This window comes from Uloborus diversus, unplaced genomic scaffold, assembly GCF_026930045.1.
Source record: "Uloborus diversus isolate 005 unplaced genomic scaffold, Udiv.v.3.1 scaffold_1287, whole genome shotgun sequence".
Taxonomy (NCBI): Eukaryota; Metazoa; Arthropoda; class Arachnida; order Araneae; family Uloboridae; genus Uloborus; species Uloborus diversus.
In genome coordinates, this window is record NW_026557973.1 from 1 (window position 1) to 13,355 (window position 13,355).

At 32.3% G+C, this 13,355-nt stretch overlaps 1 protein-coding gene across 1 annotated transcript; it reads right to left on the reverse strand.

Annotated features, from left to right (window-relative positions):
* Positions 1–47: 47 nt before the first annotated feature.
* On the reverse strand, positions 48–11,464 carry LOC129232574 (uncharacterized; the record flags this gene model as incomplete). Its single annotated transcript, XM_054866707.1, has 3 exons — positions 11,410–11,464; positions 4,372–4,741; positions 48–123 (listed from the first exon to the last, which is right to left on the reverse strand). Coding segments are annotated over exons 1-3 (458 nt in total), but the record flags the coding sequence as incomplete, so codon positions are not given.
* Between the last annotated feature and the right edge of the window lie 1,891 nt (positions 11,465–13,355).

Here is a 13,355-nt window from a genome sequence, read left to right on the forward strand (position 1 = left end):
TCGTGCAGGCGTCGGTTCTGGCTGCATTCACGTCCTGCTTGCTGCACTTGCTGGTGGGCGCTGTAAACGCATGTCCAGGAGCGATTTTGGCTTCATGTGTTTTTTGACTGAAAGCAGCATGACCTAAAAAAAAAAAAAAAATTGGATTATGAAATTTTGAATTTAAATTAAGTTTTTCGCAATCACGAGATGCGACAGAACCCTACTCATTAGTTACTACCCTACTCACTTGTTTCTAGAAACGGCTCCTGTCCCTCCTCTTGGGCGGTTACGTGTGTATAGTAGTGTATGTGTAGGCTTGTGTGTGTGCGTAGACCTGTGTGTATGCACGTTGACGTGTGTGTATGTGTGTAAAGGCGCGTCTGTGTATGTGTGAGAGTGTGTATGAGTGTGCGAGTGTGTAGGACATGGACGCCACCGACCAGGAGAAGCGACCGCCGGGAGAGAGTCGCGCCTGCAGAGGATGACGGGGTTGAAAAAGGAACCACAACGCCAAGGACGGTGAAGTGAAAACAATTAGCATTCATGATTGCTCAAAAAAAAATCGAAATGACAGTCAATCAAATATTGATACCAATAAGCCATTTTAGATTCCTAAACATTTAATTCTAATTTCGTTTCAGTTGTTGACATCCACTCTTCAACAAGATGAACATCCAGTTTCTAGGAAGAAGTGGATGTTCTTATTAGGTGCCCACTTCCTTGTCGCAGGTTTAATAATAGACATTCTTACATTTACTTGTAATAGTTTTTTCTTGGAACTTCCAGCCACCTTTTTACTTCCTTTTACAAAAAAAAAAAAAAAAAAAAGAAGTATTGTATTCGCGAAAAAAATTTCACTCAAAAATCGACCTTAATTTCCATTTTACTCGCCCTCGAATAAATGTTGAGATTGTTTTTTCAACTCGATCACACTTGCATAAGTGCCTAAGAACGTATCGACAAACGAAATATCCACTTTGACGATTATCGAATTAATTACAACGAGTTTTCTCGTGACGTCTGTATGCACGTATGTATGTATGTGCGTATGTATGTCGCATAACTCAAGAACGGTATGTCCTAGAGAGTTGAAATTTGGTACGTAGACTCCTAGTGGAGTCTAGTTGTGCACTTTCCCTTTTGGTTGCATTCGGGTGTTTCTAAAGGGATCTTTTGCCCTTTTTGGGGGGAATCATTGTTAATTTCGATGTAAACTCAAGTGGTAAACTCACTTGGCGATATATCGCCAGTATTTTGGTCGCCAAGTTTTTTCGCCAACTTGGCGACAAATTCGACGATTTTTTCTTTTTCGTTTTAAATCTGATTTCAATTTGGCTACTGTCAGTGGTATTTAGAGAGTAAACTATTGAATCACATTAAAATTGCCAATAATGGAGAAATGACATTAAATTGGAGTAAAAGGAAGTCATGTGATGTACACATCAGCTCGTTTTTTTCGAGAACTGCAAGAATCGTTTAGACAATTTACAAGTTTCAGAAGGAATTATCATATCAAATGAGCTATAAATATCCTTACTATGTTGACTGATTTACTTGGTTTTGCCTTCATTGGCTACTCGCCAATTTTGCACGTTAAACATGGTGGAAAATTCCTCACCTCCGTGATAGTCCTTGCCGATGGCATTATTTCAGAGGTGAGAATAAATGATGGAGGGGAAATACAAGGTGCGTTAGAAAAGTTCAGTGATTGGTCTCACAATTAAAAAATCGCGCCGGTTAGGATCTTGCACTCACGCAGACGCAGTGGGAGAAATGTCATCTAGGGCCATCTAACGGCCATTTTTCGACAGATAAGAGGAAGCGCAAGCTATGAGCAGTTTAACACAGTCAGTGTGAGAAAGATTGCCAGTGCGACATGGAGCGACGCATAAACAGTTTTGCTTCAAGTTAGTCAAAATGACGAAGGAGAAACATGAAATGTTAGTGAAAGTTTACGGTGAGGAAGCAGTGAGTAAAAAGTGTGTTTATGAATAGTTTAAACGCTTTAGAGCTTATAACCCAATTCCTCGCCAGTCACCAGGCTACAGTTTTGGATCACCCTCAATATTCTACTGATCTGGGTCCCGCGGACTTCTTTCTGTTTTCCCGCCTCAAAGGAGTTCTGAAAGGCCAAAGTTTTTCCGACATTACTGAGATCCAACAACGTGTGACAACGCTGCTGCGAGCCATACCGAAAGAAGCGTTTGCAGAAAGTTTCCCACAATTGTACACCCGATGTCATAAATGCATTGCAGCTAATTGCGAACACTTTGAAGGTCTGTAAAGCTGTTTTGTTTGTTTCTCTTGTTTCCTTTTCAATGGCACAATTCACCGAACTTTTCGATCACACTTTGCACATCAATTTTAGACAGTCTACCAAAGTTATAAATTACCAGTGTATTCTCAAATTTACTAATTTGGAAATATATTAATACTGTACTATTTTTAACACAAATTTGAACTAAAAGGGTAATTGAATTTGAAGCTGTACCTACTTTAAATTAGAAATCTTGATATTAAATTCACACTAATCATTAAAATACCTCATTGTTTGCACAATTTACTTCTTTGATATTAAAATGGCCTCTATTTTCAAACACTAAAAGTTTCTTCTTTTTTTTTTTTCGAAAACATGTATTTTTTTAATTATTATTTATGAGTTAAATAATTTGAACTTAGCTGGGCCATTGTTTACGGTTACTTCTAGTAGGTAACACTTTCATGTAAGAATGAGAAAAAAAGAAAACAAAAGGTTTTAATTTTGAAAAATATTTTCGTTTTAAAGTTACGCATTCTGGAGAATGACCCATATACGTTTGTATGCATATACAGGTAGTTATCAAAATAATGGAAACACTTGGAAAAGAATTACCGAATCGCTACTCTGCCGTAAATGTTCAATTTATAAAGCAGCCCTTCTAACTATAATCACTCACACTGGTGAATCCAGATCGTGATTGAGTTCTGTGGTCACTTTTGCTGCTTTTTGTACTTTTTAGACACTAATACAATCCACTTCAACACACATCGGTTTCTTTTACTGAACTTCTCTTTCGTCCTACTGTTTTGCTTTACCAAGCTTGTCTTACTGCGATGTGTGTATGCTATCATGACTTTTGATACTGTGCCTCAAGGAACGCCAAAAAGTTGAGATGTTTCAGTTACGTTTGCTCCAGCTAGACGCGCTCCAACAATTTGACCTCTTTAAAAATTTGAGAGGTCCAACATTTCACGCGCTTGAAAAAATTCCAAGACTTCCAGAACTTTCGTTAAGCTACCATATACTACCAAATCATATACATTGCTATTTAGAAAAAAAAAGATATCTAGTTTTATTCTTTATTACTTACGAAGCGCATTCAAAAATGTCACTTTTATTCACAGGTGTTTCCTTTATTAACACGCTTTTATTAGCTTCACCTGTATGTATGTATGTATGTATGTATCTTGTAACGGAATCTTGCAGCTCAAATTTCGCCCACTTCCTGCGATCGGATTCTTTTGAAATCTGGCACGCGACCTCAGACCCGATGACAATGCAATATTCTATAATCAAATTAATTAACTCTTTTAATTGTTAGTTTCCTCTAATTTTAATCAATATTTTGGCATAAATCCAACAATGTGAAAAAGGAAAAATTTTAAAAAATACATTAAAAAATGCTCGCAAAAATTATTTAAAAATATCTTTAAAAACCTTTAATTTTTCTGCATCAGACAAAATTTGTTCCAATGTTCCAAGGTAATTAGAACATGAAATATAATTGTTTTAAACTAATTTCATGCCAAAATTTAGGTGAGCCTTCAATTGGAACTTCATTGCTGATCAGACCATTGTTGAACAAAATTTTTATTCAAATGCATCTCAAATTTTCAAAGTAATATAAATATGATTTCCGCAAACATACATCAATGACTCATAGTAGCTTCCCATCGGGGTGCCCTTGTCTTAACTTTAAGATATTACCTCGCACTCGTTTTATAAATAATTTCGTCGCCTGATAATTTTCCAACATAAGACTAAAAAACAGAAAAATAAAATAATAGTTTAAAAAACTAAAAAAACACGCTTTCATAGAAAAATGAGCTAAAAAGTGAAAAATAATCTTTGGATGATAGCAGTTGACCAATCACTTAATTTTAATGTAATACAAAAAAGCATGGGGTGCTTCTTATCAGTTGTCCATGCAAAAATGTAAATAGACAGCACCCCACGCTTTTTTTTGTATTACATTAAAATTAAGTAATTGATCAACTAATATCATCCAAAGATTATTTTTCACTTTTTAGTTCATTTTGCTGCGAAAGAGTGTTTTTTTAGTTTTTTAAACTTTTATTTTATTTTGTTAATTACCGTATATCATACCAATGAATTAGCAAAAGACTCACCAATAGTTGGATTGAGTGATCCTTCCGCATTGTTAGTGTGCACAGCAGCCTGTCCTATGTAAGGATTGATATGGAATTCATGTTCATCGTGCTTTACATCTGTTTGTCCAGTGTGAGGATCAACGTTAGACGCCTGTGCGCTGTGGCGAATGGTATGGCCACCGAGATGATCTTTCTCAACAGCAGTTTGCTGCTTTACTGCTCCAGTTGGGCTGTGGACGTTGGTAACGGTGTGGGACAGGACGCCCTTTGGTTGGTGTACATAGTTATGGGCGGCTACAGGCAGAACAGGAGCACTGTAAGATGGGCCATAGATGCCAACTCCAGAGTAGGGAGCAGCTAGTGCGCAAGAAGCAACGATGGAGAGTATCTGTTGTGCGAAAATTGAGAATTACTTTTGGAAGTACGATTTCAAATGGAATTCGTTATTGAAGTTGTGAGAAGCAAAGGGATGTAAATGGACTTTTTCAAGTTTCTTATGAAATTCGTTTAACTTCAAATCCTTGGTTTTCGTTGGTTTTTTTTTTCTAAATCATGCTGTACAGCAGCATTCACCAGAGCAACTACTACCATCTCTTGCACCAGAGCAGAGGGGAGATTCTCCTATTATTTGTACTGGTTATCTCCAAAATTTTAATTTTGGTTCTTACATCCCTGTGCTTCTTACTGCCTCAATCGATAAACACAGAAAGTATTTCAAATGAATTCATATTCAAAGTATTTGCACTTAATTCACGCAAAGTTTTGATAACATGTGCTTGTAAGGAGTTTGTTTTTTATTAAATAAATTCTAACACTTCAGTTCACTTTTGGTAATGAAGCAAAATAAGGTTAGCGAATTGATTTTTCACAAAAAAAAATTAGTTTATTTGTACATAATTTTTTCTTCTAATTAAAACAACAGTCCATTGCAAAGTAACGTGATGCAAATATGTATAAATTAACTGGATAAAATCTTTTTCTCTGTATTAGACAAAGCTACAAATGTAATTTTCAGTGTTTCATGTTTTTTTAAAATCAAAACACTAATGGGTACTATAGAAAATAATACCAAAATGCACAGACTTAACGCACAAAAAAAAAATCATCTTAACATAAGAGATCATAGGATTTTACTTTTAAGTTGTGAATTAAAGGGAAAGTATATTTTACATAATATCTAAAGTGATCTCTTTTAATACTTAGGTTTGTCTATAAGTGTAATACAAGAATTACTTCCACCCCACCCATTTTCTGAAAAAAAGTTAGCGCCCCGAAACAGAAAGTGAAAATTCACACCCTGAAATAAATTTTTAATACATAATCGTTTAGTTATTAATATTAAATTTTCCTCATAATCTTCTCAGGATGGTCACAGAGCGCTTCCTGGATAAAATATCAGAAGATTAAATGCAAGATCTCCTTCAGAAAATTTCAATTTAGTGCACAGTAACAAAAAATAATTTATTGTACAGTATGAGTACAATGACGGGAAAATCGTTACGAATAAAGCTTCACTGACAGTGAGTGTGCTTCAAAGAGCTTTGAAAATTAAATAATTCTAAATTAATATTAATGAAAAATGTAATAGTTTCAATAATTAAATTACCGTGCGACGTTTTAAAGTATTTTTTTTTAACATAAACTCTTGTCTTATCATGGCAGCTTTGTTACAAGAACGCTTTTTTAACACATTGTTTTTCTACATTAAAAACAAATTATAGCGGCATGCTATTATTTATAAACATGTGGCAGCTTTAAAGAGGGGAAAAACATGTTCGATAGGAATACAATCGGAATGCTAAGTAATTCATTACGTCAACTATGTCAACTAATGTCATTGACGGCTTCCTCCACTTCTTTTGCTATTCCAACCAACATTCTCACGAAGGACAACAAATCTTATCGGTCCAAAGAGAAGTTTGTAACTAAGCTAGACGCCTAATTAAAATCAATAGAACACCTTCTGAACTAGTTCAAGTATTTTTTCATATCTTTCATTCAAAAAGAAAGAAAGTTTTGAAGGTCACTTTTCCAACTTCCGCAAATCAGCATGCGTTTAGGGCGCAAACTTATTTTGTTTCCCTTTCATATTTTTTTACCTGAAAGACACGCCTGTGATGCATTCTATACTTCGTATGTCCTTCATTTGAGGTATTAGATCATAATCAACAGTTGCTTTTCAAGCGTTCCCTACATAATGTGCGTTACAGTTACCGTCAACAATGCGAAGGCGTTGATAACCGTTCTATTGGTATCAGGTTCCCAAATGTTATCGAGGTCAGACTGAAAAAAAAAGGCTGGCTTCGCCTTTAACCTGTTCAGCCGAATCGTTTATTAGAATTATAAGGTTTTAGGAAAAGCTTTGGCGATATTTTCTTTTCACTTTCTTTCTGGGAAGGTACTTAAATGGCAGGATTGTGGAAAAGGGGCAGTAAATTACGCTCTGTTTAGAGTTAATTAAACTCAGTTATCTAGTTCCTGAGAAATAAATTTTATTTAAGTGGTTAAATCTAAGTGATTTCTTGCGGAACATGACTGTTGAAACTAGGTTCATTTCAGGCTAGTTTCTTTTCATTAACTCAAACTGTCTGGGATTAAATTTTTAATGTAATTACTTAAAAATACTCTACAATAGAAAAGGCAAAATATATAACGTATGTGTCACTAACCAAAATTCTGTAAACTAAAGTTCATTTCTGGTATCATATTTTTATGTATGTTTTAAGATATCAGATTTGGATGATTCCTGTACGAGTTCAAATCTTCAATTTTGTTCAAGTTGGAGAAAAAATCTGTAGTCCTTACAATTTTTTTAATTGCACCAAAGGGAAACAGTGATATATTTTCGTCATAAATTCTAGCTCATGGAATTCAATACTATTATACTGTTCGAGAAGTCTACTTTTAAAAAAAATATTACTATTATCTTATTTACTACGTGCGTGAACCTATCTAGGCACAAGGTAATTTTCTATTTCAAGTTTTGCGTATACTAAAAAAAAAACACCCTTGAATTTTTTTCCAGTAACGAATGACGATCTAAATATATGGCTCTTAAATTATTTTCAAATTTTGGAATTTACGAAGTGAACATTTTCATACAGATTTAGAAGATAATTTTCACATTGTTTTAAAACGTTTATGATCTTTGAACGTTTATGTTGCGGAAGAAAGTTTGAAGACTCGTTTCAAAGTGCTTTCAAAAAATTAAAATTAATATATATAAATATGTTTTAAAAATTGTTTAGTAAAAGGTGTGTCAGTAGATTAATTTAGCAGCTTAAAGTCAACATTTGATAGGGGTTTTTTTAAAAAGAAAAGTAACAAAACAATGTAACTAAGAAAATGTTAGTGATTTTTCAGATTTAAGTGCTATACGTTTGATAAGAATAATTCAATATTTATGTATTGAAAAACAGTTTTAAAAGCAAAAAGTATAGTTTCAAATAATAAAATTCACTTAATTTCCCTTTCAAACTATTGGCAACTCTATTTTTACGAGTATTTTCTTTATAAATCTCCATTCCATTACATGTTAATGCACTTATTGAGGAAATAATTGAAAGCACTGTAGATGCACACAGACAGTGCTAACCTTATTAGACAATAAACTATAACCAGTTGCTGAAGCTAGATATGATGCAAATGTAATCAAAGATGTGTATACAAGTGTAAGATATATTCAATTAAGTGAAAGAGACGAAAAACCAAAATGGAAAAGAAAGCTTAAAAGTTGTAAAGGAATTAATTATTTGCATGCAAAGTGAAACACTAAACTTATCACGATAAAATTTATGAAAATTTAACTAGGTCCTTAATTTTAATGAAATTTAATCTTATTTTACTTGGAAGATGATTATTTTATTACGAGATTTTAAGTATAATTTTCTTGCAAAAAAGGCAAAAGCTTGATAAGTTTTTTTTTTTTTTTTTTTTTGAGCAGATTTAAAAGGTTAAACTTGACTTCAATTAAATTGAGTTACTGAAATAAACAGGCAATAGTACACTAAATTTTCTAAAATAAAAATTATTTTTTAAACTTATCTCGCAACTTTTTCTCTGTTTTTTAAAGTAAGGATAATTATCTTGATTTTAAACGGACTTTTACTTTTTTAAATGCATATTATGTAGGAGGGTTCATTTGAAGAGACATTTTTAACGCAAGAGAATAGTTGTGATGGATACTCGAACATTTTGAAAGCAATATTACATTACAGTCACAAAACAAATGTCATATTTTATAGTAACTGTCAACTTTTTAACTTGATTAATCTCTGATTACTTGGAAAAGCAAGTAATTTTATCCAAGTAAGAAAATATTGAAAAACATATCTAATATAATCCTCTGTTGATTTTAAAAAAAATCAAATTTATTAAGGTTTTAAACTATGAGAAAAGCAGAAAAAGAGTTCTTTTTTTTTTTGGAAATTTAACTCTAAGTACTTCAAAATCTTTTTACAATGCCATTGTTTTTGAAGCACATTCGGCAAATTGTCAAAACTTTTGCAGTTATAATGGTAGAGTTTAAAACATAGTATGCTATTGACACCACTCAATCATCGACAGTCAAATTTCGGTGAAATTTAAGTTACTGTTAAATTTATCTCTATAGATCGTTTAATACATCTATAACTACATTAATTTATCTATTTAATAAATGAAAAAGAAACTATTAAAATTTTCATTATTGCTTCACAATTGGGTTTTCTTTTTTAATACATAACAACATTCAGTAGTAACAAAAAATAGTCTTAAAATCTACCATGCAAACCAAGCAAAAGAATTTTAATTTTTTTTTTTTTTTCAAACGAAAAAGGCTTTACTATGTCTTCAAAAAACAAAATATTCAGGAAGATCTCCTCAGCGAAAAAAAGAAATACATGAAATCATATCCATCAAATTAATAAAAATACAGACCCATGCATATTAAGCAACAACGATGCATCGTTGAGAAAACTGAACGGCTTAATGTGTTAGTGGAGAGCAAAATGTTTAAAATATAATTTTATGAAAGATAGAAAATTGAATCTTTGCTGAGAAAACTGAATGGCTTAATATGTTGGCGGAGATCAAAATGATTTTAAAAAATGCTCTTATAAAAAGCGATTGAATGTCTTATTACGTTGGTGGAGAGCAAAATGTTCAAAAAATAATTCTATAAAAGAAAGAAAAATGAATCTTCCTTAAGAAAACTGAATAGTTTAGTATGTTGAAGAGAAGAAACACGATTTGTATCTTGTCTTTCCAAGACATTTCTTTGTTTTCCTTTGAATAGTTATACTATAAACAAAAGTCAATGAAACTTGATCGCGTCAATACATGCTATAAGATTTAACGAGAATTCCCATCGTAATAACGTAAAAATCACGTAACAAATATCTATTAGATGAAAATTCCTTAAGTGATGTTAAATAATAGTGATGTTAAGTAAGTGATGTTAAATAATACGACATTTTTGGGCAAACATAGTGAAGAAAAAGAATGAAAAAATGGAAAAACGTAGAGAAATTGAAAAATTGTATTTAAAAACACACATGACAAAATAAAGCACAAAAAATTGAATCTTTAACGGCATAACTCTGAACTTACAAATTATTTTAATTTAGGACCCAACATGCTTTATAGGTCATTTCGATCAATATTGTGATTTTTGGCATAATCGCTGCCTTCCTTTTTATTTATTTGATTTCACTTTAGGTTTTAAATTTACAATTTTGAATTTATTGGTTTTGTTATGATAAATTTTAATCGCCACGCTAAGAAAACTACTTAACGGATTTCATATTTTGTTTTTCAAAAGTAGATTAGTAATGCAATGTACATGGTTAGGTTTTGTTATTTTTATATCATTATCTATAAATTTGGCACTATAAGATGAAATATCTAGGTGAACTGGTATTTCTCTAACATATAATAATGTGCAGAATACCGTTGCAATATCTTTTTTTTCTCCCCTTTATTTTATCATTACTTTAATTCATGTGCGTCATAGTTCTGAGCATGCGCTTTTAAGCGCAAATAGTGTAATAAAATAGTACTTAGTTGATATGAAATTTAATGTTTTTTAATTTAATTTATTATTATTATGTTTTAATTTAATCTTTATTATTATTTTTATTTTATTGATTTATTTGCTTGTTATTGTATTGTTATAATGAGCAGATTTTTTTTCAATAAAAGAGGGAAAAAGTTAGTCCTTTCTGTGAAATTGGCTATGAAGATATTTATCAATACAATTCTAACAGCTTAGAAACTAAACTAAGTTCGAATGTTTGAATCAAAAGGAAGAGTGAATATTCCACCTTTTTGTAGTCGATATTTTTTTATTTTATTCTTATTGATTATTTTTAACTACTTATTTATATACAAATGCATCGTTTAATCCATAAAAAACATAATTTAAAAATAATAATATTAATAATGAATATGAAAAGTGGAGGAGGGAAAAGACAGTTCTATTGCTAAAGTGTAACTACTTGGGAAATGCTTACCAATGCAATCATAATGGCTCGGAAGCTGAACTAATGTCGAGTGCTTGGATCTGAAGGAAGAGTGTGTCTTTTTATTGTCCGCATTTTAAAAAGATTTACTCGCATTAATTATTTTAAATTTAATTTATGCATATTTTTTATTTATTCACTCATTTATTCATTTGTTAATTTATTTATTGTTAAATTCTTAACAAGCAAAAGTTTTTAAAAATGGATGTAAAGTGGGGGAGGGAAAAAGACATTTCTATTCCTTGAGTAAAATTGCTTGTGAAATACTCACCAATGCAATCATAATGGCTCGGAGGCTGAACTAATGTCGAGTGCTTTGATCTGAAGGAAGAGTGTGCCTTTTTATTGTCCGCATTTTAAAAAGATTTACTCGCGTTAATTATTTTAAATTTTATTTATGCACATTTTTTTTATTTATTCACTCATTTATTCATTTGTTAATTTATTTATTTATTGTTAAATTCATAACAAGAAAACGTTTTTAATAAAGGGTGAAAGTGGGGGAGGAAAAAAGACATTTCTATTCCTTGAGTAAAATTGCTTGTGAAATACTCACCAATGCAATCATACTGGCTCGGAGGCTGAACTAAGTTCGAATGCTTGGATCTGAAGGAAGAGTGTGACTCCTTCGTCCATAATTCACCTTTTTATAGTTAGTCCGATTAAACGTCCAGCAGACGACCTTCGGAAGGTAGCAAGTAGGGAGGACCACACCACACCTGCCTGGAGAAAGAACGTCCGGAAGTTCTTGACCTAGATTAGCGAGCAATCTACGGTCCGTGCGAGGAAGTGGAAGAGTTTCGCAGGATGGGCGGATTCGGTGGTTTTCTCTGAAAGTTTTTGGGTGGGGGTGGTTGTGACTCATCTTTGATTGATTCCGGAAGTGGACGTCTTAAGGTCTCCGACATTGTCTTCGACTGCTCTCGTGGATTAAATCTTTCGGTTTAGAGGATTTTCTATTCAATTTCCACGGGAGGAACAGAATTCGGTTGAAGGAGAGATTATCCCACGGTTCACTTGCTGATCACGAGTAAAATTTAGCTTCCATTTGAAGAACCAGATTTTGTTGATATGAAGATTTATGAGTTTTATTCTTTGAGCAACGTTCTTTTCTTAACGAAAAAATGTTAAAGTTTGTCTCATCAGTTCTAAACTAAGAGAGATCAGTTCTAAATTGCCATTACGAACTTCCAAACAAACAATGAATTTTACAGTATTTTTTACAAAAGAAAAAAAAAACTTGGCGGAAAAAGGGGTTTTTATTTCGAAAAACTGGGAGAAAAGTGTCCCATTATTTACAATCTTCTAGGAGAAAATACGAACACTATCTTTAACAGATGGGAGAAAATATATATATATATTTTTTTGAATGAGAGAAAACAACAATAGTATTATAAAAATCTGGCCATTTGAGATCAAGGTGGGGATCAACTCACCTCCCCCCCCCCCCAGATTTTGAAAACATATTTTTTATTTTTGTTTTTATTTTGGGAAAAACTAAAGATTAAAAAAAAATCAAGAAAAAATTTTTTCTTTTGAAAAGCTAGGTGAAAGAGACGATATAATTTTTTTAGACTGTAGTAAAAAATGAAGCTTTATTAATTTTTTTTTTTTTTTAAGCTGAGAGAAAGTGAAAGTATTACTTTTAGTTATCTGGTAGGAAATTCAAAACAGCTGATTTTTTTTTTATTATTCTGCAGAAAAGGAAGCTATCGTCGCCTCAGAGCAACCATAAGATATCTTACTGTTATTTTTGGGATTAGATATCTTACTGTTGCTCTGAGGCGACGATATTGCCTTTAGAAAGATAGGAAACACATGATATTGTTTTCGAAAGCATGGAGGAAATAAGAATAACATTTTATGAAAACTGACAGAAAAATTCGGATAATACTTTTAAAAAGTTGAGAAAACGCTTTCCATATCATCATTCCAAGCATGCAGTTATACATTCCTTTTTCTCAACACGTAGGTCGCGACCCCTGCGAAAAGGCATGGTTGTATAAAGTCAAGATCTGTTCAAACATGAAGCTGGAAATAATGTCGATTGAGATAAGAAATTTGCATAAAATGACAAGTAAAGAACCTAGTTTTGTGAACTAGAGTTAACTGGGACCTCAGTGGCTCTAATGTAGAACCTTTGCTTCGAGTACCGGAGGTCGTCGGTTGGTTTCCCACACACAGCCCTATGAGTTATTTCCTCTCTTAACATCTCGAGGCAATAGCATCTAATATATCTTCATAGTGGTTAATAACTTTGACAAGAATCACAAGTTAGAGTTAACTTCACAACTGTATTGTAAATTGCAATGTTTGTACAAATTTAATATGAGATAACTACTCTGCTGTGAGCAGGTATACGGTACGGTAGTATCTGCAGAAATAAGTCTTCGAGGTATTTGATGAAATAAGTTTTGGATTTAATACTAAAAATAGGAAAATGTTGGAATTAGACGGTTTTTTTTTTTTTTTTTGGTGGTTTGCAAAAAATGAAAAAAAAAA